This window comes from Anopheles gambiae, chromosome 2 (assembly GCF_943734735.2).
Source record: "Anopheles gambiae chromosome 2, idAnoGambNW_F1_1, whole genome shotgun sequence".
NCBI lineage: Eukaryota > Metazoa > Arthropoda > Insecta > Diptera > Culicidae > Anopheles > Anopheles gambiae.
In genome coordinates, this window is record NC_064601.1 from 4,107,981 (window position 1) to 4,128,156 (window position 20,176).

At 50.7% G+C, this 20,176-nt stretch overlaps 10 protein-coding genes across 12 annotated transcripts; 5 read left to right on the forward strand and 5 right to left on the reverse strand.

Annotated features, from left to right (window-relative positions):
- The first annotated feature begins 28 nt into the window (after positions 1–28).
- LOC1281782 (trypsin-1) lies at positions 29–1,860 on the forward strand. The gene is made up of 3 exons (XM_321740.6): positions 29–710; positions 790–958; positions 1,039–1,860. Exons 1-3 carry the CDS (start codon positions 614–616, stop codon positions 1,676–1,678), a joined length of 906 nt encoding a protein of 301 aa, XP_321740.6. The 5' UTR covers positions 29–613; the 3' UTR covers positions 1,679–1,860.
- A 109-nt stretch (positions 1,861–1,969) lies between these two features.
- On the reverse strand, positions 1,970–3,828 carry LOC1281781 (putative inositol monophosphatase 3). The gene is made up of 3 exons (XM_321739.5): positions 3,054–3,828; positions 2,715–2,981; positions 1,970–2,644 (listed from the first exon to the last, which is right to left on the reverse strand). Exons 1-3 carry the CDS (start codon positions 3,565–3,567, stop codon positions 2,385–2,387), a joined length of 1,041 nt encoding a protein of 346 aa, XP_321739.5. The 5' UTR covers positions 3,568–3,828; the 3' UTR covers positions 1,970–2,384.
- A 296-nt stretch (positions 3,829–4,124) lies between these two features.
- Positions 4,125–5,788, forward strand: LOC5667494 (uncharacterized). The gene is made up of 2 exons (XM_001689302.2): positions 4,125–4,999; positions 5,063–5,788. Exons 1-2 carry the CDS (start codon positions 4,125–4,127, stop codon positions 5,664–5,666), a joined length of 1,479 nt encoding a protein of 492 aa, XP_001689354.2. The 3' UTR covers positions 5,667–5,788.
- On the forward strand, positions 4,185–7,609 carry LOC5667495 (uncharacterized). The gene is made up of 6 exons (XM_001689301.3): positions 4,185–4,311; positions 6,066–6,620; positions 6,691–6,746; positions 6,818–6,945; positions 7,024–7,165; positions 7,393–7,609. Exons 2-6 carry the CDS (start codon positions 6,458–6,460, stop codon positions 7,558–7,560), a joined length of 657 nt encoding a protein of 218 aa, XP_001689353.3. The 5' UTR covers positions 4,185–4,311; positions 6,066–6,457; the 3' UTR covers positions 7,561–7,609.
- On the reverse strand, positions 7,537–8,560 carry LOC133391076 (transmembrane protein 17-like). 2 transcript variants are annotated; one of them, XM_061641222.1, is made up of 4 exons: positions 8,356–8,560; positions 8,182–8,285; positions 8,000–8,113; positions 7,537–7,872 (listed from the first exon to the last, which is right to left on the reverse strand). In XM_061641222.1, exons 1-4 carry the CDS (start codon positions 8,399–8,401, stop codon positions 7,648–7,650), a joined length of 489 nt encoding a protein of 162 aa, XP_061497206.1. In that variant the 5' UTR covers positions 8,402–8,560; the 3' UTR covers positions 7,537–7,647. The 2 variants fall into 2 exon arrangements, with proteins under 2 accessions (XP_061497206.1, XP_061497205.1); XM_061641221.1 differs by having other exon boundaries at positions 7,537–7,917.
- A 122-nt stretch (positions 8,561–8,682) lies between these two features.
- LOC1281778 (coatomer subunit beta) lies at positions 8,683–12,691 on the reverse strand. Its single transcript, XM_321735.5, has 6 exons — positions 12,290–12,691; positions 10,698–12,207; positions 9,800–10,620; positions 9,462–9,735; positions 9,279–9,384; positions 8,683–9,202 (listed from the first exon to the last, which is right to left on the reverse strand). Exons 1-6 carry the CDS (start codon positions 12,381–12,383, stop codon positions 9,128–9,130), a joined length of 2,880 nt encoding a protein of 959 aa, XP_321735.4. The 5' UTR covers positions 12,384–12,691; the 3' UTR covers positions 8,683–9,127.
- Positions 12,692–12,783: 92 nt separating this feature from the next.
- Positions 12,784–14,334, forward strand: LOC1281777 (uncharacterized). Its single transcript, XM_321734.6, has 2 exons — positions 12,784–13,397; positions 13,468–14,334. The coding sequence occupies exons 1-2, from the start codon at positions 13,254–13,256 to the stop codon at positions 14,017–14,019; spliced, it is 696 nt and encodes a 231-aa protein (XP_321734.5). The 5' UTR covers positions 12,784–13,253; the 3' UTR covers positions 14,020–14,334.
- On the reverse strand, positions 14,335–16,209 carry LOC1281776 (putative OPA3-like protein CG13603). Of its 2 annotated transcripts, XM_321733.6 has the most exons (4): positions 15,728–16,195; positions 15,522–15,664; positions 15,325–15,453; positions 14,335–15,266 (listed from the first exon to the last, which is right to left on the reverse strand). In XM_321733.6, the coding sequence occupies exons 1-4, from the start codon at positions 16,036–16,038 to the stop codon at positions 15,208–15,210; spliced, it is 642 nt and encodes a 213-aa protein (XP_321733.4). In that variant the 5' UTR covers positions 16,039–16,195; the 3' UTR covers positions 14,335–15,207. The 2 variants fall into 2 exon arrangements, with proteins under 2 accessions (XP_321733.4, XP_061497204.1); XM_061641220.1 differs by having other exon boundaries at positions 14,335–15,453; positions 15,728–16,209.
- Positions 16,210–16,432: 223 nt separating this feature from the next.
- Positions 16,433–19,327, forward strand: LOC1281775 (N-acetylneuraminate 9-O-acetyltransferase). The gene is made up of 4 exons (XM_061641209.1): positions 16,433–16,717; positions 16,785–16,881; positions 16,950–17,708; positions 17,776–19,327. The coding sequence occupies exons 1-4, from the start codon at positions 16,585–16,587 to the stop codon at positions 19,157–19,159; spliced, it is 2,373 nt and encodes a 790-aa protein (XP_061497193.1). The 5' UTR covers positions 16,433–16,584; the 3' UTR covers positions 19,160–19,327.
- On the reverse strand, positions 19,294–20,132 carry LOC5667497 (mpv17-like protein 2). The gene has a single exon (XM_001689300.3). It carries the CDS (start codon positions 19,954–19,956, stop codon positions 19,372–19,374), a length of 585 nt encoding a protein of 194 aa, XP_001689352.3. The 5' UTR covers positions 19,957–20,132; the 3' UTR covers positions 19,294–19,371.
- Between the last annotated feature and the right edge of the window lie 44 nt (positions 20,133–20,176).

The window sequence follows — 20,176 nt, forward strand, 5'->3', positions numbered from 1 at the left end:
TGCCTGGCTTATAGGTGCAACTGCAAACGCAGTCGCCCTCCTCCCCCACACATAATTGTTGGTGGGACAAAGTGGGAACTCGGTACCATTGCGACGACGCCACCCAACCGCGCGCCGGCTGTCGATTACTCATCTGGCACGCTCCAAAACGGCATATGCAAACGGCGGCAACCGCGAACACGTGCTGCGATGAGAAAGCATGCTGCTGCTGCGCTCTCTCGTACACTCGTAGCATGCGGTGGTCGGGACGGCGTTACTAATCATTCGTTGACACCGGCGAAGGTGACAGCAGCAGCCACCGTTTTGTTCTCTGAGAGCGCGCTGCTTTTGCGCGCTCTCAACGGGTTTCTGCGCGCACATGGCGTGCGGAGATAAACAATGCCGGCTTGTTGTGCTGCGCGTTTGGTGAGCGCGCTTGCGCGGATGTTGCTGTTTTTGCCCGCCAAACTTCTCGCCTCTTATAAAGCGTGCTTGCGGAAGAACAACAATGGCGAGTTCGTTGTAGACTGCGTACCGCACCAGACGCTCGATTGGGACGCGTGGAGGATAGTTTTTCGGATCGTTTCAATCGTCGCTTCAATCAAACAGTTTCCTTCCCCGTGGTGCTTCTACCATGCTGCCGCTAGGAGTACGCAATTGCTGGTGGCGGGTGGTGGCGTCGGTTGTGTTGACCCTCAGCCAGCTGACGACCATCGAAGGGCAGATAAGTCGTAAGTGTGTGGGGTGTGCAGATACGCCGTTGTGACAATTCCAATCTAATTGAGCTGTCTAATCTATCTGGGCAATTAGTATCATCCGTGCCGTGTGGTAGACAGCAGCAGAGGATCGTTGGCGGAGTGAACTCGAACCGTGGTCAAATCACGTACATTGCCAGCCTTACCAAGCGGGGTGGACACTTTTGTGGGGCCTCGATCGTCAACGATCGGTGGCTTCTAACTGCCGGACACTGTGTGTGCAGGTGAGTATGAGCGATCAGTTGATTGGTGCCTTGTTCTTGTTACATATGAATCATGCGTTTCCTTTCCCCTCGGAAAACAGTGGCGTTAATAAGATACTACGCGCGAACCAAATCCAGGCCGTGCTCGGACTCTACCGCCGGTCCGAATTCGGTGGCAACCAAATCGACAGCGACCCATTCTCCGACCGTGCGTACGAGGTCGGCATCCGGACCATCGTGCCCCATCCCGGGTACGTCTGCAACAAACCGTCGAACGATATCGCTCTGCTGGAGCTGGCCCGGCGCATCGACTTTAGCGCATCCGTGCGGCCAATCTGTCTGTCGAGCGGTGCGGATGGGTCGGCCCGCGTCGAGGGCCAGACGGCGGTGGTGGCCGGATGGGGCTGGCAGCAGGAAAACCGCAACCTTGGCGACAAGGCGGACACGCTGCAGCGGGCGGTGGTGGATGTGTTTCGGAACGAGGAGTGCGAAAGCATGTACCGGCGGGGCAATCGGTCGCGAACGATTGCCCGGACGCAGCTGTGCGCGGGCAAGGGAACGGGCGGTGTCGATGCGTGCTGGGCCGATTCCGGCGGTCCGCTGGTGACGAGCGACAACGTGCTGATTGGCATCGTTTCGACGGGGATCGGTTGTGCGCGGCCTGGCTTTCCCGGGATTTACACGCGCGTTAGCGAGTACGCCAGCTGGATCGTGACGGTGATCGATCGGTTGTCTCGTTGAACGGGTAAAGGCGAATATTTTTGCAGTATTATGGTTTTGGTAGTAGAAGCAAAACCTGCCCATCTAGTCAGTTTTATGCCAATGCATTTTTCATCATTTATCAAGATGATGCTGTTTAAGATAGTTGTAAGATTGTTAGAATGCTTAAAATAATTTAAAATAAAAGCCAATGTTCAACAAGCGAATATAACACGTGTAGCATGAGAAACACTGACGCGTTACGCGTAACGCCACGTAACGCAACCATCGCAGTGCGTCATCTCGTGTCAAAAGAGTCCGATTGCATGCGTATTTCCTATATATCAAATTGGTATGCTACGGATGCTTTTATTTCTTAGTATGGAACTTTGTCATCTAATCAACTAACTAACGAAAGGACAATAAGCCATTCAGCTTCCGTCAAGCCCCCTGCTCCACCGGCTCCTCCTTTCTAGTCTGTGGTCGACGCGTATTCGATTGAAATTGAGATCAAATACTAGAAATAAGTGAACGGGTGTGTCTTTTAGCGGTAAAATTGTCTGCCGTTGTGCATTGTATCTGTGCGCACACACTTTTCATCATAATGGTACAGTTATCGCGTAATCGTGATGTGATGCCGAGTGATGGAAATAGGACACACTGCTTGCTGCTGCCATAAACAAACATACTACAGCATCATCCCGCGTTTCCTCGTGGATATGTTTTGGGCAGATCGCCCAGCGGTACCTTACCGCACGAAACGCTTGCTCTCCACTATCCGCTTAATGTACGCTTCGTGCGTCGAGGAAAGGGCCGCCGCCAGCAGCCCGTTCGGGTTGAGCGCCGGCGTATCCCGATGGTACACGATGTTTTCATTGTGCAAATCGCTCATTCTGCCCCCGATCGCGCCGAGTATTGCGTCGCCGGCACAAATGTCCCACTTTTTGATGTGCGTCGTGTGCAGATACGCCGTCGCGTTGTTCTGTATCACCTGCAGCACTTTGAAGCCTTGGAAGGAGAGAATGGGAACGTTGGAGGAATGGGAGTTCCAAAAGCAGCACTCGGTCCGCTCACTTACCAGCACCGCCGGCCGTTATGACTTGTGCGTTTTCGCCGAATATTTGCTTCGACTGTTCCTTCACAGCGCCCGCATGCGACCGGGACACGATGATGGTTGGATGCTTAACGTCCGCATCGTGCTTCAGGTTGACGAGCGACTCGGACAATGCCTTGCCGCGCCACGCCCAGGTCGTCTTCATCGTGAAGGGATTGTGTATGATGCCGATCGTTGGGACACCCTTCACCGCCACGCACACCATCGTGGTGACGTACTCGTGGAGTCGCTCTAGAAAGGAAACGGAAGCTCTCCCGGTATTAGGCATAACTTAAGGGCATAAATCGAAATCCTTTCCCTTACCGGTGTATTCCTGCGTCGCGTCCAACGGGTCTATCCACACATCCACCTCGTCGATGGAGACACGTTCGTCCGGCACGGTCACACTCTCCGGCAGCACCGTGGGGTCAAGATCGAACAGCTGCACATCCGCGCACTGCTCCTGCCGGTCGTCCTCCTCGGAGATCACCTTCAGCTTGGGGAAAATTCGCAGCAGCCCATTCTTCATCACACAGTTGGACCGGTAGTCCGCATCGGTCACCGGATTGTTGGCGCCCTCCTTCGTCTTGCCCTTGCTTTGCTCGTGCAGATCACGCGACTTGGACACGGCCACCACCTCGAAGCCACCGTGCTGGGCGGCCTGTATCGATCCGATCAGCAGCTTGCGCAGGTTGATCTCGTTCGGATTCTTGCTGAACGCATAGCTGGCCGCATTCGCACTGTTGCTGCTCCAGAGATAGTACAGAATGCACATAAACAGCAGGCCCAGTATCACCACGCCACACTTATTGATGCGTATCGATCTGCCCAAGTTCATGTTGGCTGGTGCTGCACACACACTCTCGTCACTAAAAAAAAGCCTCGATAATCCTTTAAACGTGCTTCTTATCCGTACGTTAAGCGGATCATTGTTTAATTAGAATGGTCCGTGTCGCTGGCACGTTCTCCGTGCGCGAAATTATCCACTGAGCGAGTCTGTTTTTCTTTAGGCTCTGGGCCCAGGGGCTCTGCGCTTCAGGTTCAAAACAAAAGGCCTTTGTGACGATGACACTTTTGACATCTGTTGCAGTAACCTTGAGCGGCCTAAAGAAAAGGTGTTTTTGTGAGAAAAAAAGGAGTTTAAAAATAAAACAGAAACATCGATGATGCTTTATATAATGCTCTTAATGTGTCGCAAACAGCTGAAATGCTAAAACGGGTGGAAAATAATTCCTACACTTGAGGGGAAAATTGCACAAAACACACCGTTTGTCTAGCTACCGTGAGTACCTTCATCAGCTGTTTGACTGATGACGTCATTCGTGGAGTGGTGTAAACAAACCCGACTCACACGTGCAGAAAAAATCCATCAACGTACTGGTGCAGAAACAGGCAATGTGCGATTTGAAGCATAATGTTCAATTAAAAAACGTACAGCAAGGTGAAGTGTTTAATTATTCTACCATCTTACTGAAGGGCGATCTAGCGAACCCATGTTGCGGTGGGATATTTCGCATCGTGTCCGACAATTGCGAATCCGTCCCATTTTCCGTCGCGATAGAGAAAGCCGTCGGTAGTGAAGGTGAGAGCAAGCAAGTCATTCGCAAGTTTCGCATTCTGTTAAGACTTTCTCCCGGTGAACATCAGTACGCGGTGCAGTACTGCAGCACGCAAACAAGTGTCCGCTTAGTGTACACAGCTCCGGAGAGACGGTTTACTGTGGCCCCCGTTTACATCATCTGCAAAGGACACAGCGGTCGCTATCAGTCCAGTGAAAACGATGCGCACAACGATAGTGAGCACGCGTGTCGCAAAATAACGCTTGCCATCGAGCTGCTCCAGTGTTTGTACGCGGAAAAGCTGCGGGAGCATGGTTTCGGTCGCAAAACGTTCGCGCTCGAGGCACCGTGCCGTCCGTTCTACGCTGAGCTGGAGTGGGCTCAATCTACCACCATGACGGAAGATGCCCTTTGGCACCGGTTCGCTGGCGAGCTGGTGCACCGCAAACACTACGACATGGAGCGGGTGAAGGTGGTCGGCTTTCTGAGCAGTACGCACTTTGAAGGCATCAGCGATGGTGACTATTCGTACGAGAACATCCGGAAGCGCACGACCGGCCATGCGGCACTGGGTGGCGGCGGGTTGGCCCTGTTCGGTACCGGGTGTCTCTACACGTGGCCCTCGACGCTGGAGACGGTTTGCGATGCACTGCTAAGCGAGCAGCCGATCGATTGCGCCAAACTGCTGGACGATAGCAACTACAGACGCACGTAATAATGGGGTTTTCCTCGCTTTATCGCTCGATGAGTAAGTGCGAAATGCTTCCTTTTTAGGTATGGCGGATGCTTTGCCACCACCCTCGGCTCGGTTTGCCACGAGATGGGCCATACGTTCGATCTCGGTCACACCCCGGACGGGTCCATCATGGGCGATGGGTTCGATGCCATCGACAACGTGTTTGTTGGGGCAGCTGGAGGCCGTGCGCTGGGTGCGAACGGACCGAAACGCCTCATCGCTACCAAACCGGGCGGTCTGGCCGGTAGACTGACGCAGCTGAAACGCCCAGGCGAGGTGCTACGGCAGCGACTGGAAGCGAAGCAAAACGATGGTGTCTTTTTTGCGCCCACAAGTGCACTGACGCTCAGCTATCATCGATGGTTCAACGACGCGCGGAAGGGTTGCGGTGGTGGGTCAATGAATTTTGATAACACCACCAGAACGGTGTCGTGCAACGGGTCGAGCATCGTTTTGGTGGAATTACGCTCCACCGACAGTGGAATGATGCAAAAATGTTGGACGTTCCAGGAGCAGCAGCAGTCTCGACCCATCTCATTTACGCTTCCCAGGCTAGCAAACCTACCAGACCTGACGTTGTTTGTCGTGGACACTGCGGGGAGCATTCTAAAGATAGATCTTAACAGTATTAACCAAGCATAAATAGACGAAGCACAAACAGAAGCGTGATAAAACAGGACTTTTGCTAGCTGCACTGAAAGGGCAAGCTAAAATAAAACCCTTTCTAGTTGCATTAGCGTTTAAATAATTAATTAAAATTGAAATGATGGCTTCAAATTATTATTATTTAATATGATGACTGTAAATTGCTTCCAGATTGTAGCTGGTAGCAGCCTGATTTGCTGATAACAAAACAATTTAAAAATGTTGCCTCGGACAGCATGGAACTGAGGGTGTTGCTGACGTTGGGTCTAACAGACATGCCGCCGTATGGCCTATATTATTTTTCTCGCCTTCGCGGCCACCACGAAATTATATGAATTAGTCTTATCTCACATGCTACTAAACATTCGATCTCGGTACGGTCTTTTCCCCTTTTAGATATTCCGTTTATCCAAAGGCACCACCACCGCTCACGGTACGGGATTGCAGCCCGGTGTACAGTCGACGTAAAGTGATAACGTAAGCTTGTGGAGGGCCCTCCTTTTCCCTGACTGGCCTGATGCACAGATGATAAACATTACCATCGGTCGCGCGTAGATAAGATTACATGTTGTGCCATGCACAGAGTCACATTCGATCCGCCACCGTCAGACGGACCCCGAACGCCAAGATTGGAAGCGCTGAAACCAGAGTTCACTCGTGCAGTGCCATTCGAGCATTGGAGTGCCGGGGTATTCGTCCACTTTATGCGGTGAAAGCAAATTAGACACCGTTCGACCGTTTCCCACCAAGCATATAGTGTGCGTCTGTCTGCGTGTCGGTGTGACACGATGAGTGAAGAGAGTGCGGACAACAGCGCGGCCCCGGCGGTCTGCGAAGCCAAGATCCTGTTTCGTCAGCTGAAGCCATTCCCAGTAATTGATGAGAACAATAATTTTAAGATTGAAACCGCACACTTTCTCGAATCGTCCAACCAAATCATCGATGCCATCGGTATGTATAGCTGTGTAGAGTTGGTAAAGGAAAGAATCCCTTCTCAAACGATACACATTATCATCCGCAGCATGTTTCGGTAAGCTGTTCTCTCCCATCGTGAAAGATATGCGTCAAAACGTTCAGGTATGGTGCTAAAACCGTGAATTGTTAATGAGTTTCGATGATTGATTTGAATTTCCTTCTTTTTTGTGTAGAAAATAACCGACAAATACAAACAGAACGAATCGCTGTTTAAGTACTTGGAAGATTTAATCCTGAAGGACAAGGACGGGAACGACAACCCGTTCGACACGGTAACGGACGGTTTGCTGTGGCTTAAAAGGTGCGTCCACCGGCGATAATGACCGTTCTGGGGAGAGAAAATTAACCTTGTTTTACCTCACCACCACCATTTTGGCAGGGCATTCGAAATGATGGAACAATTCTTTCGCAACCTGCTCGAAGACGAAACGCGCAGCGAACAGGTGAAGCCGCACCTTAAAAAGGCGTACGAGGAGTGTCTGCTGCCGTATCATGGCTTTCTGGCTCAGAAGGCATTTCAGGTAAGCTCAGCTGTCCATATCACGGATTCTTTCTCTCGTTTTACGGAACTGGGGCACAAGCGAAAGAAGCGTATCGTGTTTCAGTTAGTTTCAGCATCGAACTTGTGGCCGTTCAACTGAAGCCGTATAAATAGTGGCCCGAGTGCGGGTACCGGATTCACGAAGAGTTTACGTTTCTTACTGGAAAAAATGGTATTTTAATATAAAAAAAAATATTTTCATTTCAGTTACTTCATTCATTTCTACCTTCAAGGTCATCGCTGCTGGGAGCATCCGATTCCAACATGGACAATTTAAAGGCACTCGAGGAATTTTTAGCACTGTTTCGTGCCAACTTGACCCATCTGAACGAATTCTACACCAAACATGACTTACACCGAACCTACAAAGCGTAGTTCGCGTTTACAATTTAAATAAATGAACTGTTTCTTTTGTACAAAGTAATACTATTCAGTAAAAAAATTGCTATTTTTTCCCCGATTTCATTGCTCGTCCTTCGCTTCCTTCGCCGTGTCGGCTCGCTTGCCCATATATTGCCATCGTTGCATTTGAAACTGTTTCCTGCGAAAGGCAGATATTTGACGCATTGCCGGCACACCAACTACAATCTGCAGCACCAGCAGACCTATCGCGATCGACTGTGCTACAGTTGCTGCTAAATGATTGATCGTGTGCGTTGCTAGCAGCAGGTAAATCTGTAATGGAAGCTGAATCAGTGTAGACAGTATAAGAAATCCAGCAAAACTGGGTATCTGTAGAGGAAAATAAGGACGTACACAATTAGCTCAAAGGAGAACCTTTTAAAACACACAAAACAGTGATTTGCTACTTTACCGCACTCATCAGGTTGCCGGTGTGGCCGAGATAGAGCCGGAAGACTTCCAGCGGAATTGCCACCACCAGCGAAAGGATGGACAACGTTTGCTCGATGCCGCTAATGTTGAGGAACTGTGGCCCAAAGTGTATGGGAATCAAATTATTACTAGCTAATATCACTTAAAACTTAGTTTACTTGCCTCGTAATGTAGAAAGCCTATTGCAACCAGCAGCCAAACGGCGTAAAAATAAACATTGATGTGAATTAACAGCTGCACCCACAGGTGAGCGATCACTTCTTCCTCTGATGGAACAGAACACCCGGAACGATAATGTTACTGATTAGGCAAAAGCCTTGATAAAACAATGCTTACCAGCGTAATCGGTCACTTTCGGTGTGGAATTTCCATTTCTCTTCATCGTAGCCCCGTACTAGATAAACTGTGGTTGCTGTACGATAAAACGTAAAGCCCACGCCGCCTGTTTTGTTATTGCCTATCACCATGGTTACGAGCAGGCGGTGTAACGTGTACGTGCACGTATTACGTGTCAACAGAGGGGCGCAATGTGCCACATGGTATGTTTGCGTGGTGCATTTCTTGTTTACCTATTATGCACCACCTTGGACGCTTGATTCCCGCAAACGCAACGATTCTCATTTCTCTATCCCATGCTGATGGAACGCGCACAAACTGCCCGTGTGAATGGATAAACAGATTTTTCTTATTTATTTTGCGATAGAATATTCATGCCGGAAACCCCCTTTCCTTCCGTTACGAATCGGTGCACGAATAGATAACTGTTACTATTTAAAAAAAAAGTAAAGATAAAATATAGGAATGGAGACTCGATACCTGGTCTAACCCCACGCAGTGGCAACACAAATGCAGCTCCCCCGGGTGTGGTACATGTAGAAAAAGAAAACCAAAGGAGTGCAATAATTAACCAAGCATTTCCCCCCTCCTTAGTTGGTTCGCTTATGTGTGTCAGTGTGTGTGTGTGCATGTGTCTTGTGTTAATTGAAATATGTCGGACCCGGTCGGGCTCGGTTTCGAAGTAATCGTTCGAATTAGCGCACATGCGTGGGGAAAGAATACTAGAATCTCTCACAAACTAAGAGGCGCTCGCGGACCCGGTGGAGTAGTATTAAGCGGCAACCGATTTCTCCTGCAAACACTTTTGCGTGTGGTTGATTTTATCGCCCAAGCTCAGCGCCATGCCCTACAGGAAAGTGAATATAGAACAGTGGTTAATAGAAACACGTTTTCACGCGTGAAGCTCAATGTCGTCCAATTACCTGGCTCTTAGCGCGTATTCTTATGTGCCCGGTCACGGGTGCGTCCGGTCGATCCAAGGGCTTCTCGATGCTCAAATTTGCCAAAGCATCCTCACCGAAAATGGACCTGAAATTAGCAGTGCATCGTGTTGAGTCGGCGATCTAACGAAAATTCCTTCAACACACCCCACCCACACTACCTACCTTGCGTACATATTGGCCGCCATAAAACCACACTGGCCCGAAAGTGCCTTCTCCGGCGTGAGGCACTTCATGTTGGTCGACTTGAGCAGCAACCGCAGGTAGTCGTGCAAATCGGTAAGCGTCGTGTTGACCGACACCTTGTTCTCCCACTCAAACTCGACCCACATCGTGCGGAACTCGGTGTCGGTGCAGCTGGCCGGCAGAATGTAGTCCATGATGTCGATCTGGATCGTATTCAGCACGACCACGTTGGACGAGAACGTGGTATCATACACTGGAAAAGAAAGGTAGAACGTTAGCAAATGCCTCACTCCCAACTCCCAACCTTTACCGCTTACCAATGTTGCCAAAGATGATGCCATTCTCCGTCGACGACACCTTCACATTCGCCTTGATGTTGCAGAAATCGTGCGGCGCGAGCACCACCGGGTGCGGTTTCTCCACCAGCTTCAGGTCGCCGACGGTGGCCAGCTCGAGCGTACAGTTCTGCAGCGTATCGCTGGTCTGGTTGACGATCAGCACATCCAGCACGATGTCGTACTGGTTCACGTGCACGTACGCTTCCGCATAGACCGGATCCGAGAACCCGGTCAGCTGGGTCACCTTGTTCAGCTTGCTGTTCGGCGACGCCACGTCGGTCAGTGCGGTGCTCTTTGTACCGGCCAGTGCCTGGTTCAAGCTCAGCTCGAACACATTCTCCCCCAGCTGGTCGTGTTTGCCGTTCGCCAGCTGTGTGAACGCGATCGGGTCGTCCGGCTGAATCTTGGCAGCGTTCTTCTGCTGCTTGTCCTTCTTTTCCTGCGCCTTCTCCTCGCTCTGGGCGGTCAGCATGTTGGCCAGCGCGTTCTTGCAGCTCTGCGTAAAGATTTCCACTATTTCCGGCGTCTGCAGGGTCAGCGTCTTCAGACACAGATAGATCCGGTCGGTGTCATCGTTTGTGATGGCTTTCGTCGGCAGGCCGGACTTGCCGAGGTGCAGGATCGAGCTCATGATCAGCATGGCGCAGGTGCACAAACGGTTCTGCTTCTTTTCATTCGGCTCCAGCTGGATGAACTTCAAGGCCAGCTTCGTCAGCGTGGAGGCGAGTGTGGCCGCCACGAAAAAGTCCCCATCCATCATGTACTGACGGAGCGGTGGTCGTTCTACCTTTTTGGCAACCCTTGAAGGAAACAGGAAAACGGTCATTATTTGTGTGTGATAACAACATTTACACCACCACCATCCAATAATACTTACGGCGCAACGCTGAACGCGCTCTGAGTAGCGTATGTGCCATCCGAGGTAACCTTGTTGGTGCTGTTCGCCGTCGTCTCGGTGGTTTTTTGCTCCTCCTCGCCCGCCTCGTTGCCCGCCAGACGGCTCTGTTCCGCCTCAACAATCGGCACCTCGCCCAGCGCACGGTTAACGACGCCGATTACCTCCATAATGTCCTTCAGCGAGTTGGCATACTCGCCCAAAATCCACAGCGTAGTGCGGTGGATCTTCGCGGACTTGATGGCCGGGAACGCTTCCAGCAGCTTCTCGATGACGAGCGGCTGCAGGTGGGAAAACTTTTGAATCGCTTCCCGCACAAACACCAGCACATCGCCGGCCGCCAGCTCGTTCGTGTCGGACAGAAACTCCACCAGCACCGGGATGACGGCCGCCGCCACGTCCGGGAACTTGATGCAGCAGGTGTGCAGGGTGCGCACCAGCAGCTGCCGGTACTTGCCCGTATCCTCGTGCTCGATGTTGTGCGTTTTGGACACTTCCTTCTTGAGCACCAGCACCATCTCCTCGATGTTGCGCGACGACACGAGATCCATCGCCAGCGCGAGCGTCTTCCGGCGCACCTCGATATCGGTGGCGCTCAGCACCCGCAACACGTCCATCACCAGCTCCTGCATGATGCGCTCGATGTTTTCGTTTTCCTTCAGCGCGATCAGCCGATCCAGCACGATCAGCTTCACGTTGTTGTCGCTCTCCTTCACGATCAGATCGATGTAGCAGCTGACGGCCGCCTTGATGGCGGTCGGTGCGGTCGAGAGCGTCACCAGCGTGCCGGCCGCCTCGTACCGGACGGCGTTCGAGGACGAGTTCAGCAGGTTATAGATGCAGCGAATGAAGCGCGACCGTTCGGCCGGATTGGCGTGGCACACCTTGTAGATCAGCTCGACGATCACGAGCTGCAGGATGTCGCCGAAGCTGCTCACCTGATCCAGACAGGAGGCCAGATAGTTCAGGGCCCGCTCCTGGTCGGCGTGCAGCAGCATCAGGAACGCGTTGCGCTTGCACGACATGTCCTGCTGTGTGTCGAGGAAGTTTGCGATCAGCTCGGGCCCGTCCGGCACCAGCCAGTCGAAGTTCTTGTAGATGGTAAAGATGGCCAGCACTGCGTTGCGCCGCACGTACGAATGGCGATGCTCCAGGCTGCTGCGGATCGTCGGCATCAGCGGTTCCAGCAGCTCCGGTTCCTTCAGCTTGCACAGAAAGCGCAGGGTCGCGCCGCGCAGAAACTCGTTCGGGTGCTGCAGATCCTTGCGGTACGCGTCGCACACGAGAATCATCTCCTGCAGCAGCTTGCCATCGGGCGACGTTTTCGGCACGATTTCCCAGTAAATCAGCAGCAGCTTCTTGAGCGTGTGGTTTTGCAGCGGCAGCACGAACCGGATGATCGTCATCAGCAGGTTGGGCAGCCGTTCGCCCTGCAGCATGAGCTGGATGACTTTCTTCATCGTTTCAATCTTTACGTTCACTTCACCCTTCTCTGTGGGCGGGAGGGAAGACAAGCGGTCGGTGTGTGTGTTAGTGGATTTGGCCGGCGGTCCAGCGAAGCGAGCACCACTTACCTAGGTCCTGCTTGATCTGCATCTCATTGTACAGCTCAATTTCGGGTGGATTTATTATCGTGTAGCACGACATTCCCTCAGAGGCCGACGCCATCGCCGCAGTTGTGTGTGGATTCCGAACCGAGCTGAGTCAACTTTTCTCGAGCACAACGAGCGGGCCTACGGGACACAGGATATCGCATACGCCTCGAGCACCCGGTAAGATACGTGTGTGTTGCCGTTTCCTGCACTGCGGTGTGCTATTGTTGTGCGAATTTGAGGTTTTTCGTCACTATTTTCACACTCCTTGCGCTCCGGTACACCAAAATTTCAACCCAGTTTAGCGATGACAATTATCAATACGTGTCATGGGATACGCTTATACGTCAATTCTGCACACACACATCTACACGCGCTGTCAATATTCTGTTCGACGCCAAGGTGTAATAAGCAAAGCTATGACTGCCGTTGTTGTTTCGCACAGTTTGTTGGGGTTCGGAGTTTGATTTGCAACAAATATACAGATTATTCTTATAAAAATATTTATCAGCATTAATTTTGACGAAAAAGACATGTAAAATTTTCAATAACGTTTTCCATCAATTTTCTAAGGTCTAAAAATGAAAATTCTCTCCAAAGAAAATGTTCAATGTGCATACAACCTGTCGACAATCTGCATTTCTCAATACATTATTACAAAATCAATGCATATTTATCGATACACTCTTCATATGATTAGTAAAAAAAAAATCGTTTTCAAATAAATGCACATGCACTTTCCTATGCGCGGAGAACTGTTATACCCGCTGCGTTGCGCGTAGTTGTGTGAATCGTATGCACACATAGAAGGCGATTGGATCGAAGTGACAACTTTCACAACAAAACAAATGGGTGAGCGTAAACTTTGCCAGGGTACAGGATAGGCTCCATCGAGTAAATTAGTTAAGTTGTATCGAAAGTGAAAAAGAACAACGAATCGCTCACCATGGGCAGTTTAATGGAGGCGTGCTGCACTGGTTTTATATGCAGGCTGTGTTCAAAGATGAATCGCACCGTAATTTTCATCTACGGTGCTGATGGCCTCGAACACAACTTGCTGGAGAAAATCAACAACTATCTCCCAATACAGGTGCGGGAACCAACAAAGGGCCAACATTTTCCTGATAAAAATAGCTACTACAGCGTGTATGTGTTTTCAGATCAATGAAGAGGACGAGCTGCCCAAAACTATCTGCGACGCTTGTATGGACAAAATTCTGCTCCACCATCGGCTGATCGAGCAGATACAGTCGGCGCAGAAACGGTTCGTGAAGCTGCGGGGCGAAGAGCAGGCCCGGAACGCAACGGCTGCCGAGTCGGCCGCAAGCTCGCGGACGTTATCCGCCGAATCCACAGCAAGCTCCCGCACCATGTCGGTCGATTCCACGGATGCCGTGGAAGAACCAGCCGAACGAATACAGCAGAGCAATGAAACGAACAACGAAACAGTCGATAACAGTGCGCCCGCCGAGACGTCGAATGAGCGAGGAGCGCAGGAGGAGCCCCAGGTGAACGACAGCACCAGCCAAGATTCGTCAAGCCAAGAGGCGACGAGCAGCAGCAGTACCGCGAACGAGACAGTCGGTGAATCGAGTACAAACCGAGAACCGAACGAACCGAGCTCATCGACCGCCAAAACACCGAATCGGTTGAAACGCAAGCAGCCAAATCCGTCTCATTCGTCCAAGGTGGCCCGAAAACGGTTAGGATAGGTAGCTTCAATTTGCGCCCTTTGTTGCTGCCCCACTCCCTTGCTGGGTCAAACGGGACGACTAGGGGGCTGGGTGGTTGGCAATGTTTAACAAAATTAAAATCTCGTACGGCTATTAGCTGCAGGCATGACTGTTAAATGTTGCCAATAGCAGAATTGAAACGCTAAATAAGAGAAGCATCCTTTCGTTCTTTTCAACTCGTCAATAAATGTATCGTTTTAAGTCTAGTAATACAACTTCCTCCATAACTCTAACCATAGTGTGCACGCTACATTCTGTTTTGTTTTGTGAATAAATTAGCTGATTCGATTAATATTTCGTTGTTGTTTATTCCTTCATTTATTTGCTGATTATGCTACTCCGCACTCACAATCAATTATATACACGACGGTGTGACGACGACACCATCACAGCATTGTACGTTGACGAGTTTTCATGCTTGGCTTCTGTAACTCTCGCGGAACACAACGATCCATCGGCACCATCAGCCAGAGCAGCCGCTTCATTCGACAGAAATTCGACAGCAGCCAGTAAGCAAGGAATGGCATGGCCAATTTTGCCGAATGGTTCATCGCCCTGTTTAACCTGCTTTCCTTTGGGAAGGGGGACAAGGAGAACGAAAGCAATCTATCTCACTGGTTACTGGTTCTCTTTGATGTAACACTGTAATTGAATTGTGCTTTACGAAATCTGATATTCAAATGATAGTAACCAATCGCTTAGAAATCCCTAATGTACAATCATTCACACAGAGCGAAAGGAAATCGGGACCCGAAGGAACAATGCAACTAAGCAAACCAAACAGCCGGTACAGGAGTAAGTACAGGTAAAATGCAATTAACGATGCTCTAACTCTAACAATTGATTGCGAGCGGACTTTTGATGCTTCTTTATCGCACATTATATCATATCTATGCATTTGCTTGCTTTGCATGTTTTACATGCTTGTTGTTTACAACCTGGACGACGTCTGCTTGATCGAGGGACGTTGCGTCATGCTTGTTAAACTATTATAAATTAAAAATAAATTGTTATAAGCGATATAAAAGAGATACGCGTCTGTGGTACGCTAGCTAGAACCAATGTCTTTGAACCGTCTTACACCGAAAGCGTGTCTCTATCCTTCCCTGTCGATGCCGTTCGAGGGTCTAGTGTTGACTTTGAGAAGGTAATTTAAGCTACGTGTGACTATGCCTTGCCGGCGTTGGTCTGTGTGTTCCTCTTCGGCTCCGTCTGCTGAGCTGTCCCTATAAAAAACTTCATTATCGATAATCTCCAACGCATTGGATATGACACCTCTATTACCACTGGCCGCGTTGGGAGCATCCTTCCGTTCGGGTGTGGCAGGGATGTACAGGGGCTGCTCGTGCTTGTTTTTCTTCGTCGTGAACGGTAGTTCGTCCAGTATTTTGGGTTTCCAAGATGATTTCGATTCTGCAATGGATGAATATGATTAATTGTCCATTGCCCGCTAGAAAAGCACATTTCGGCGAGCCTTTTACCCAGATCCGCAGTGACTCGTGCCACTTCACGCAGCTGTGTATCCAATCGTTGGATTTGGAAGTTCAGATCGTTAATAGTGGCCTGCAGCTCTAGCTTTTCCTGCAGTGCCATCTCCTCCTTCATCGCTTCCTTTCGTGCTTGCCTGCAAGTGTAACAAGTTGTAGCCGAGATGCTCCTACTTCCATCTGCCTGCTCTCACCCTTACCTTTGATACTCCAGCAGAAGTAAACCGGCACCGATGGTAAAGATGACGATTTCGCCCAGCAAGTTCGCGCCCAGATCGATGGCCATTGCTTCGTTCAGGACGGGCACGGTGGTGGGTTTGCCGAGATTGAGTGCCCACATTTTCGTCTTCACTTCCATCCAGTTGTAAAACTGTGCCGGCGGCATGCAAACGTACTTCCGAAAGAAGGGACTGTTTTTGGCCCGCTCCTTGAGCAGATTGGCGATCGGTTTGGAGATCTGTTTCATGGCCAGCACGCCAAGCTTGGCGGCCGGAAACGCTCCCACAACCATGATGGCGCTTGGCGAACTCGAAGGATTTGCTAACAGTACACGATTATTCTCGTGCTGTGCGAGATACAACCCGATAAGCGAGCGGCTAGTAAATAGTTTTACGCAATATCACCTGAGCCTGGGGCCAAGCTGACTTCTGCCAAAAGTAGCGGAGCTATCAACAATGCTGTCAAACTGAAGGGCCAAGGTTTGTATATAAAGGTGTTTTCGATTAGCTGCATGGTTGTTATTTCCATTTAATTCCAATTTTTTTGTGTTATTATTCAAATTATTCAAATTTGATTCTTAGTGAATAGAAAATCCATTTACGATTTATTATGCTGATATACACTATTATACAAAGTCGTTCAGATGAAATTTGTCCAAACCACGCACACCATTGCAACTGCAACTGACGCTCGTTTGATGACAGCAAGGGAAAACAGTTTTTATTGTGTTTTTTGCCGCTCTCGTTGCTCCACAATGTAACTCGAAGAGATCGATGGTTTTGTGTAATATGTGAAGAAAAGTTAGCCTCTGGCGGTCAAATCATCCAAAAACCAAAAAATGGGCAACAACGGAAATCTGTCCAAGGCGGAGCTGTTCATACAGAACCTTAACGCCAACAATGCCAAGAAGCTAGCCTTTGCCATGGTGCTCGGGTTCGTAGTGTATCACGCCTTTCTGCATCTGCGTTACGGTAAGCGACGATTGTGTGCGGAAACAATTTGCCCCGAAGCGTAGATTAAATAAAACTTCCCTTGTAGGTTCTGACTCGTGCAAATGGCTACTCAGTGCTGGGCGGTTCAAGGGAGACAAGGAATGGCAGCCGTACGGATGCATGCTGCACAAGTACACAGAAACGTAAGTGACTCACGGCATTCCTTTGCAGTGTTCCGCCCACTAATCTATTTTTCTTTAAACTAATGCAGTGACACCCGCAAATGTCTGCGCTATCTTGCCTTCTGGGGCAATCAGAACCATTTCGTGCTCATCGGGGACGAACGGCTTCGGTCACTTTCGCTGGAGTTTATCGACTACCTCCGATCGAGCGAAACGGAAAACAACTCCAAACACAGCTCCACGAAAAACACGGAAGATCTGCTATTTACCGACTACAAGCTGCGGCTCCGGGTGGAGTACATCTACGCGAACGAGGTTTCGAAAAGCTTGATTGACGAGTTCATCAAATGGGAGCACGAGGAAGACCCGCCCAGTCTGATCATCGCCAGCTGCACCTATCCCAGCTTTCAGCGCGGCAACGTGACGGAAGAGATACAGAAGGCGTACGAAAAGAATCTGACGCGCTTAGTTACGCCGATCGATCGGCTGTATGGGAAGAAGACGAAAATTATCTGGAAACTCCAGGACCCGGTCGATCAGGAAAGCTCCACGGAGGAGTGGAGGAACGTGCGCAATGAGGATGTCGATCGGATTAACCAGGCGGCGAGCAGTATTCTGCGCTATTCGGAGGCGAAGATCTGGTCCTCCTCGAACATGATCGCATCCGGGCTGGTGGACGAGTTTGCCGACGGGCAGCAGCTGAGCTCGCTGACACTGAAGCACGACGTGCAGATTTTGCTCAACATGTACTGTAACGATTACATGAACTACAACGACGGAACGTGCTGCAGCAGTGCCGAACCGTACACAATCATACAGGTCACGACCTATGCCTTCTTGGCTGTGTGGTGAGTATTGTGACCCGGCGGTTCAATCAAGCAGACAGGTTAATAATGGTCAATCATTGGTTTACAGTGCCAGCATTGCGACCGCCATGTACGTACGCAAGTGGATCGTTAAGTGGCGTGGCGGACACGCCTACATGCCGCTGAACCAACCCATCGAAACGCAGTCCCCGATAGCGGCGCTAGCGTCGCTGGCAATCATCATGACGTACTTTTACCTCTGCGATCGGACCAACTTTTTCATGAAGGAAAACAAGTATTACTCCGAGTTTAGCTTCTGGATCCCGGTCGGGTATGTGTTCGCGCTCGGGCTATTTTTTACCGAAGACAGCAAACTGACCAAGGTGCTGCATCGGGACCAGACGGACGAGCTGAAGGGCTGGATGCAGATCGTTATCCTGATCTACTACATGACCGGTGCGTCCCACATCCTGCCGATCTACATGCACATCAAGGTGCTGATCAGTGGGTTTCTGTTTTTGTCCGGGTACGCACACTTCACCTACTGGTGGCAGACGGGCAATGCGGGGCTGGTGCGCTTTCTGAACGTCATGTTCCGGATGAACTTTCTTACCGTCATCCTGTGCCTGTGCATGAACCGTCCGTATCAGTTTTACTTTTTCGTACCGCTGCTTTCGTTCTGGTACAGCATCATGTACTTAATGCTATCGCTGCCGCCCCGCATCACCGCCCAAAGCACGGAAGCAAATCCGTACCAGTATCTGTACGTGGTGATCAAGTTCGTTACGATGCTGGCCACCGTCACCGTGCTGTACATGAGTGAGGTGTTTTTCGAGCGCATCTTCGTTACCCGGCCCTGGAAGGCACTGTTTGTGACGACGGACGACGACATCCACGAGTGGTGGTACCGCTGGAAGCTGGACCGGTACACCATCACGTACGGGATGATCTTTGCGGCGATCTTTCAAATCTCCCAACGGTTCGCCGTGGTGGATGACAATAATCATGGCAATTTGTTTTCGAAACGAATCTCGCTAACGTCCACGCTGGCCGCCATCACCGGCATCGGGTGCTACATGACGTGGACGTTCTTCTGCCGCAACCGGCAGGACTGTGAGGAGGTGCACTCGTACGTGGTGTTTATCCCGATCGTGGGGTACATCCTGCTGCGCAACATTTCCGGCATACTGCGCACCCGCTACTCGACGTTCTTCGCCTGGTTTGGCAAGATCTCGCTCGAGCTGTTCCTCTGCCAGTACCACATCTGGCTGGCGGCGGACCGGAACGGGGTGCTGGTGCTGCTGCCCGGCTTTCCCACGCTGAACGTGCTGATAACGTCGTTCATTTTCGTGTGCGTATCGCACGAGATTCATCGCGTTACGAGCGTGCTGCTGCCGTACGCGGTACCGAACGACTGGAAGCTAGCGCTAAGGAATATTGTGTTCTTCGTGATACTGCTCATACCGTTGGGCCGGTATGACGGCATGTTTTGAGTGGAGTGGGTATGGAATTGCGCAATCCCACTCCAACGTTCCCACACCGCACACCGCACACCAAATGAACTTACCCCGTAGTGTATAGCCGGTGGTTTATGAAGCTTATAATGGAAATAAAACCAAACGCTTGATTGAGATATGGTAACTGCTGTGTTAACGATAAAACAGGTTTATTGCTTTGTCTTTGTCTTGGGTGGTGAAAGAAGTCCTTAGTCCTTCTGTGCGTTGGTTGCGGTGGTGGCGCCACTCTCGTCATTAATAACGTAGCTCGTGTACACGTCGTACCCGAGGGAGATGGTGTTATCGTACAGCACGCGATACTTCGTCGGCAGGAAGTAAAAGTTGACGATTTGGGCCGGCGGCCACACGACCCACTCGGCCGTGTACAGGCGGATGAACTTGTCCCGTATCTCGCCGCGCATTTCCTCCCACGAGGAGCGCTTCAGCACTGCCAGCGTGGCGAAGAACAGGAATATCACAATCGGCGAAGCGACCGTTTGATCGATCAGCACCTTCTTCAGGACCAGCCCAATCGTGCGGCCGGGGAACCGGCGATCCATGAAGTTGTACCACCCGTGGCAGAACACACCGACCGTCATGCCGGAGATGGACATGAAGCGGGTCCGCCGGCGGTCCCACGCCGCCAGCTCGCCACTGTAGATCTCATAGTGCTGCTCGATTATATCACCCACCCCGGAGAGGCTGACCGATATCGCGACATTCGTGAGCAGTAGGTACTTCTTGCTGAATGCTGTCTTGGTCGCTGTCCGGAACCACTTCGCGAGCGCAATCATTCCGTGGCCACACGCGCGTACAATACTGAGCGGGTCAATTCATGGTGATCCTTTGTTTGGCATTATTATATAAAAATCGTCACTGAGGTGGCCATAAATATCTATCTAATCTAAACGAAAGCCCCAATCAAAATAAACGCACGCTGCACGTGATTGTGACAGACAGGAAGGGGTGGGGTGGGGGGGAGGCAGTGTCAACAAAGGATTAGCGGAACACGCG

Excerpts from the sequence above, each read along its gene's own strand:
- LOC1281781 (XM_321739.5), bottom strand. The coding sequence starts at position 3,567 with ATGAACTTGGGCAGATCGATACGCATCAATAAGTGTGGCGTGGTGATA. Across the intron at positions 2,982-3,053 it reads CGCGACGCAGGAATACACCG|AGCGACTCCACGAGTACGTC; the intron begins GTAAGGGAAAGG and ends TTTCCTTTCTAG. Across the intron at positions 2,645-2,714 it reads CATAACGGCCGGCGGTGCTG|GCTTCAAAGTGCTGCAGGTG; the intron begins GTAAGTGAGCGG and ends TCTCCTTCCAAG.
- LOC5667497 (XM_001689300.3), bottom strand. The coding sequence starts at position 19,956 with ATGATTGCGCTCGCGAAGTGGTTCCGGACAGCGACCAAGACAGCATTC.
- LOC5667494 (XM_001689302.2), top strand. The coding sequence starts at position 4,125 with ATGTGCGATTTGAAGCATAATGTTCAATTAAAAAACGTACAGCAAGGT. Across the intron at positions 5,000-5,062 it reads GATAGCAACTACAGACGCAC|GTATGGCGGATGCTTTGCCA; the intron begins GTAATAATGGGG and ends CTTCCTTTTTAG.
- LOC1281782 (XM_321740.6), top strand. The coding sequence starts at position 614 with ATGCTGCCGCTAGGAGTACGCAATTGCTGGTGGCGGGTGGTGGCGTCG. Across the intron at positions 711-789 it reads CATCGAAGGGCAGATAAGTC|TATCATCCGTGCCGTGTGGT; the intron begins GTAAGTGTGTGG and ends CTGGGCAATTAG. Across the intron at positions 959-1,038 it reads GCCGGACACTGTGTGTGCAG|TGGCGTTAATAAGATACTAC; the intron begins GTGAGTATGAGC and ends CTCGGAAAACAG.
- LOC1281778 (XM_321735.5), bottom strand. The coding sequence starts at position 12,383 with ATGGCGTCGGCCTCTGAGGGAATGTCGTGCTACACGATAATAAATCCA. Across the intron at positions 9,385-9,461 it reads GCGGCCAATATGTACGCAAG|GTCCATTTTCGGTGAGGATG; the intron begins GTAGGTAGTGTG and ends TGCTAATTTCAG. Across the intron at positions 9,203-9,278 it reads GAATACGCGCTAAGAGCCAG|GGCATGGCGCTGAGCTTGGG; the intron begins GTAATTGGACGA and ends ACTTTCCTGTAG.
- LOC5667495 (XM_001689301.3), top strand. The coding sequence starts at position 6,458 with ATGAGTGAAGAGAGTGCGGACAACAGCGCGGCCCCGGCGGTCTGCGAA. Across the intron at positions 6,621-6,690 it reads CCAAATCATCGATGCCATCG|CATGTTTCGGTAAGCTGTTC; the intron begins GTATGTATAGCT and ends TATCATCCGCAG. Across the intron at positions 6,946-7,023 it reads GGTTTGCTGTGGCTTAAAAG|GGCATTCGAAATGATGGAAC; the intron begins GTGCGTCCACCG and ends CCATTTTGGCAG.
- LOC133391076 (XM_061641221.1), bottom strand. The coding sequence starts at position 8,401 with ATGAAGAGAAATGGAAATTCCACACCGAAAGTGACCGATTACGCTG. Across the intron at positions 8,114-8,181 it reads TAGGCTTTCTACATTACGAG|TTCCTCAACATTAGCGGCAT; the intron begins GCAAGTAAACTA and ends TTTGGGCCACAG. Across the intron at positions 7,918-7,999 it reads CCGGCAACCTGATGAGTGCG|ATACCCAGTTTTGCTGGATT; the intron begins GTAAAGTAGCAA and ends TTTCCTCTACAG.
- LOC1281775 (XM_061641209.1), top strand. The coding sequence starts at position 16,585 with ATGGGCAACAACGGAAATCTGTCCAAGGCGGAGCTGTTCATACAGAAC. Across the intron at positions 16,882-16,949 it reads CTGCACAAGTACACAGAAAC|TGACACCCGCAAATGTCTGC; the intron begins GTAAGTGACTCA and ends AAACTAATGCAG. Across the intron at positions 17,709-17,775 it reads TATGCCTTCTTGGCTGTGTG|TGCCAGCATTGCGACCGCCA; the intron begins GTGAGTATTGTG and ends ATTGGTTTACAG.
- LOC1281776 (XM_061641220.1), bottom strand. The coding sequence starts at position 16,038 with ATGGTTGTGGGAGCGTTTCCGGCCGCCAAGCTTGGCGTGCTGGCCATG. Across the intron at positions 15,665-15,727 it reads CTTCTGCTGGAGTATCAAAG|GCAAGCACGAAAGGAAGCGA; the intron begins GTAAGGGTGAGA and ends TTACACTTGCAG. Across the intron at positions 15,454-15,521 it reads ACGAGTCACTGCGGATCTGG|AATCGAAATCATCTTGGAAA; the intron begins GTAAAAGGCTCG and ends CATCCATTGCAG.
- LOC1281777 (XM_321734.6), top strand. The coding sequence starts at position 13,254 with ATGGGCAGTTTAATGGAGGCGTGCTGCACTGGTTTTATATGCAGGCTG. Across the intron at positions 13,398-13,467 it reads ACAACTATCTCCCAATACAG|ATCAATGAAGAGGACGAGCT; the intron begins GTGCGGGAACCA and ends ATGTGTTTTCAG.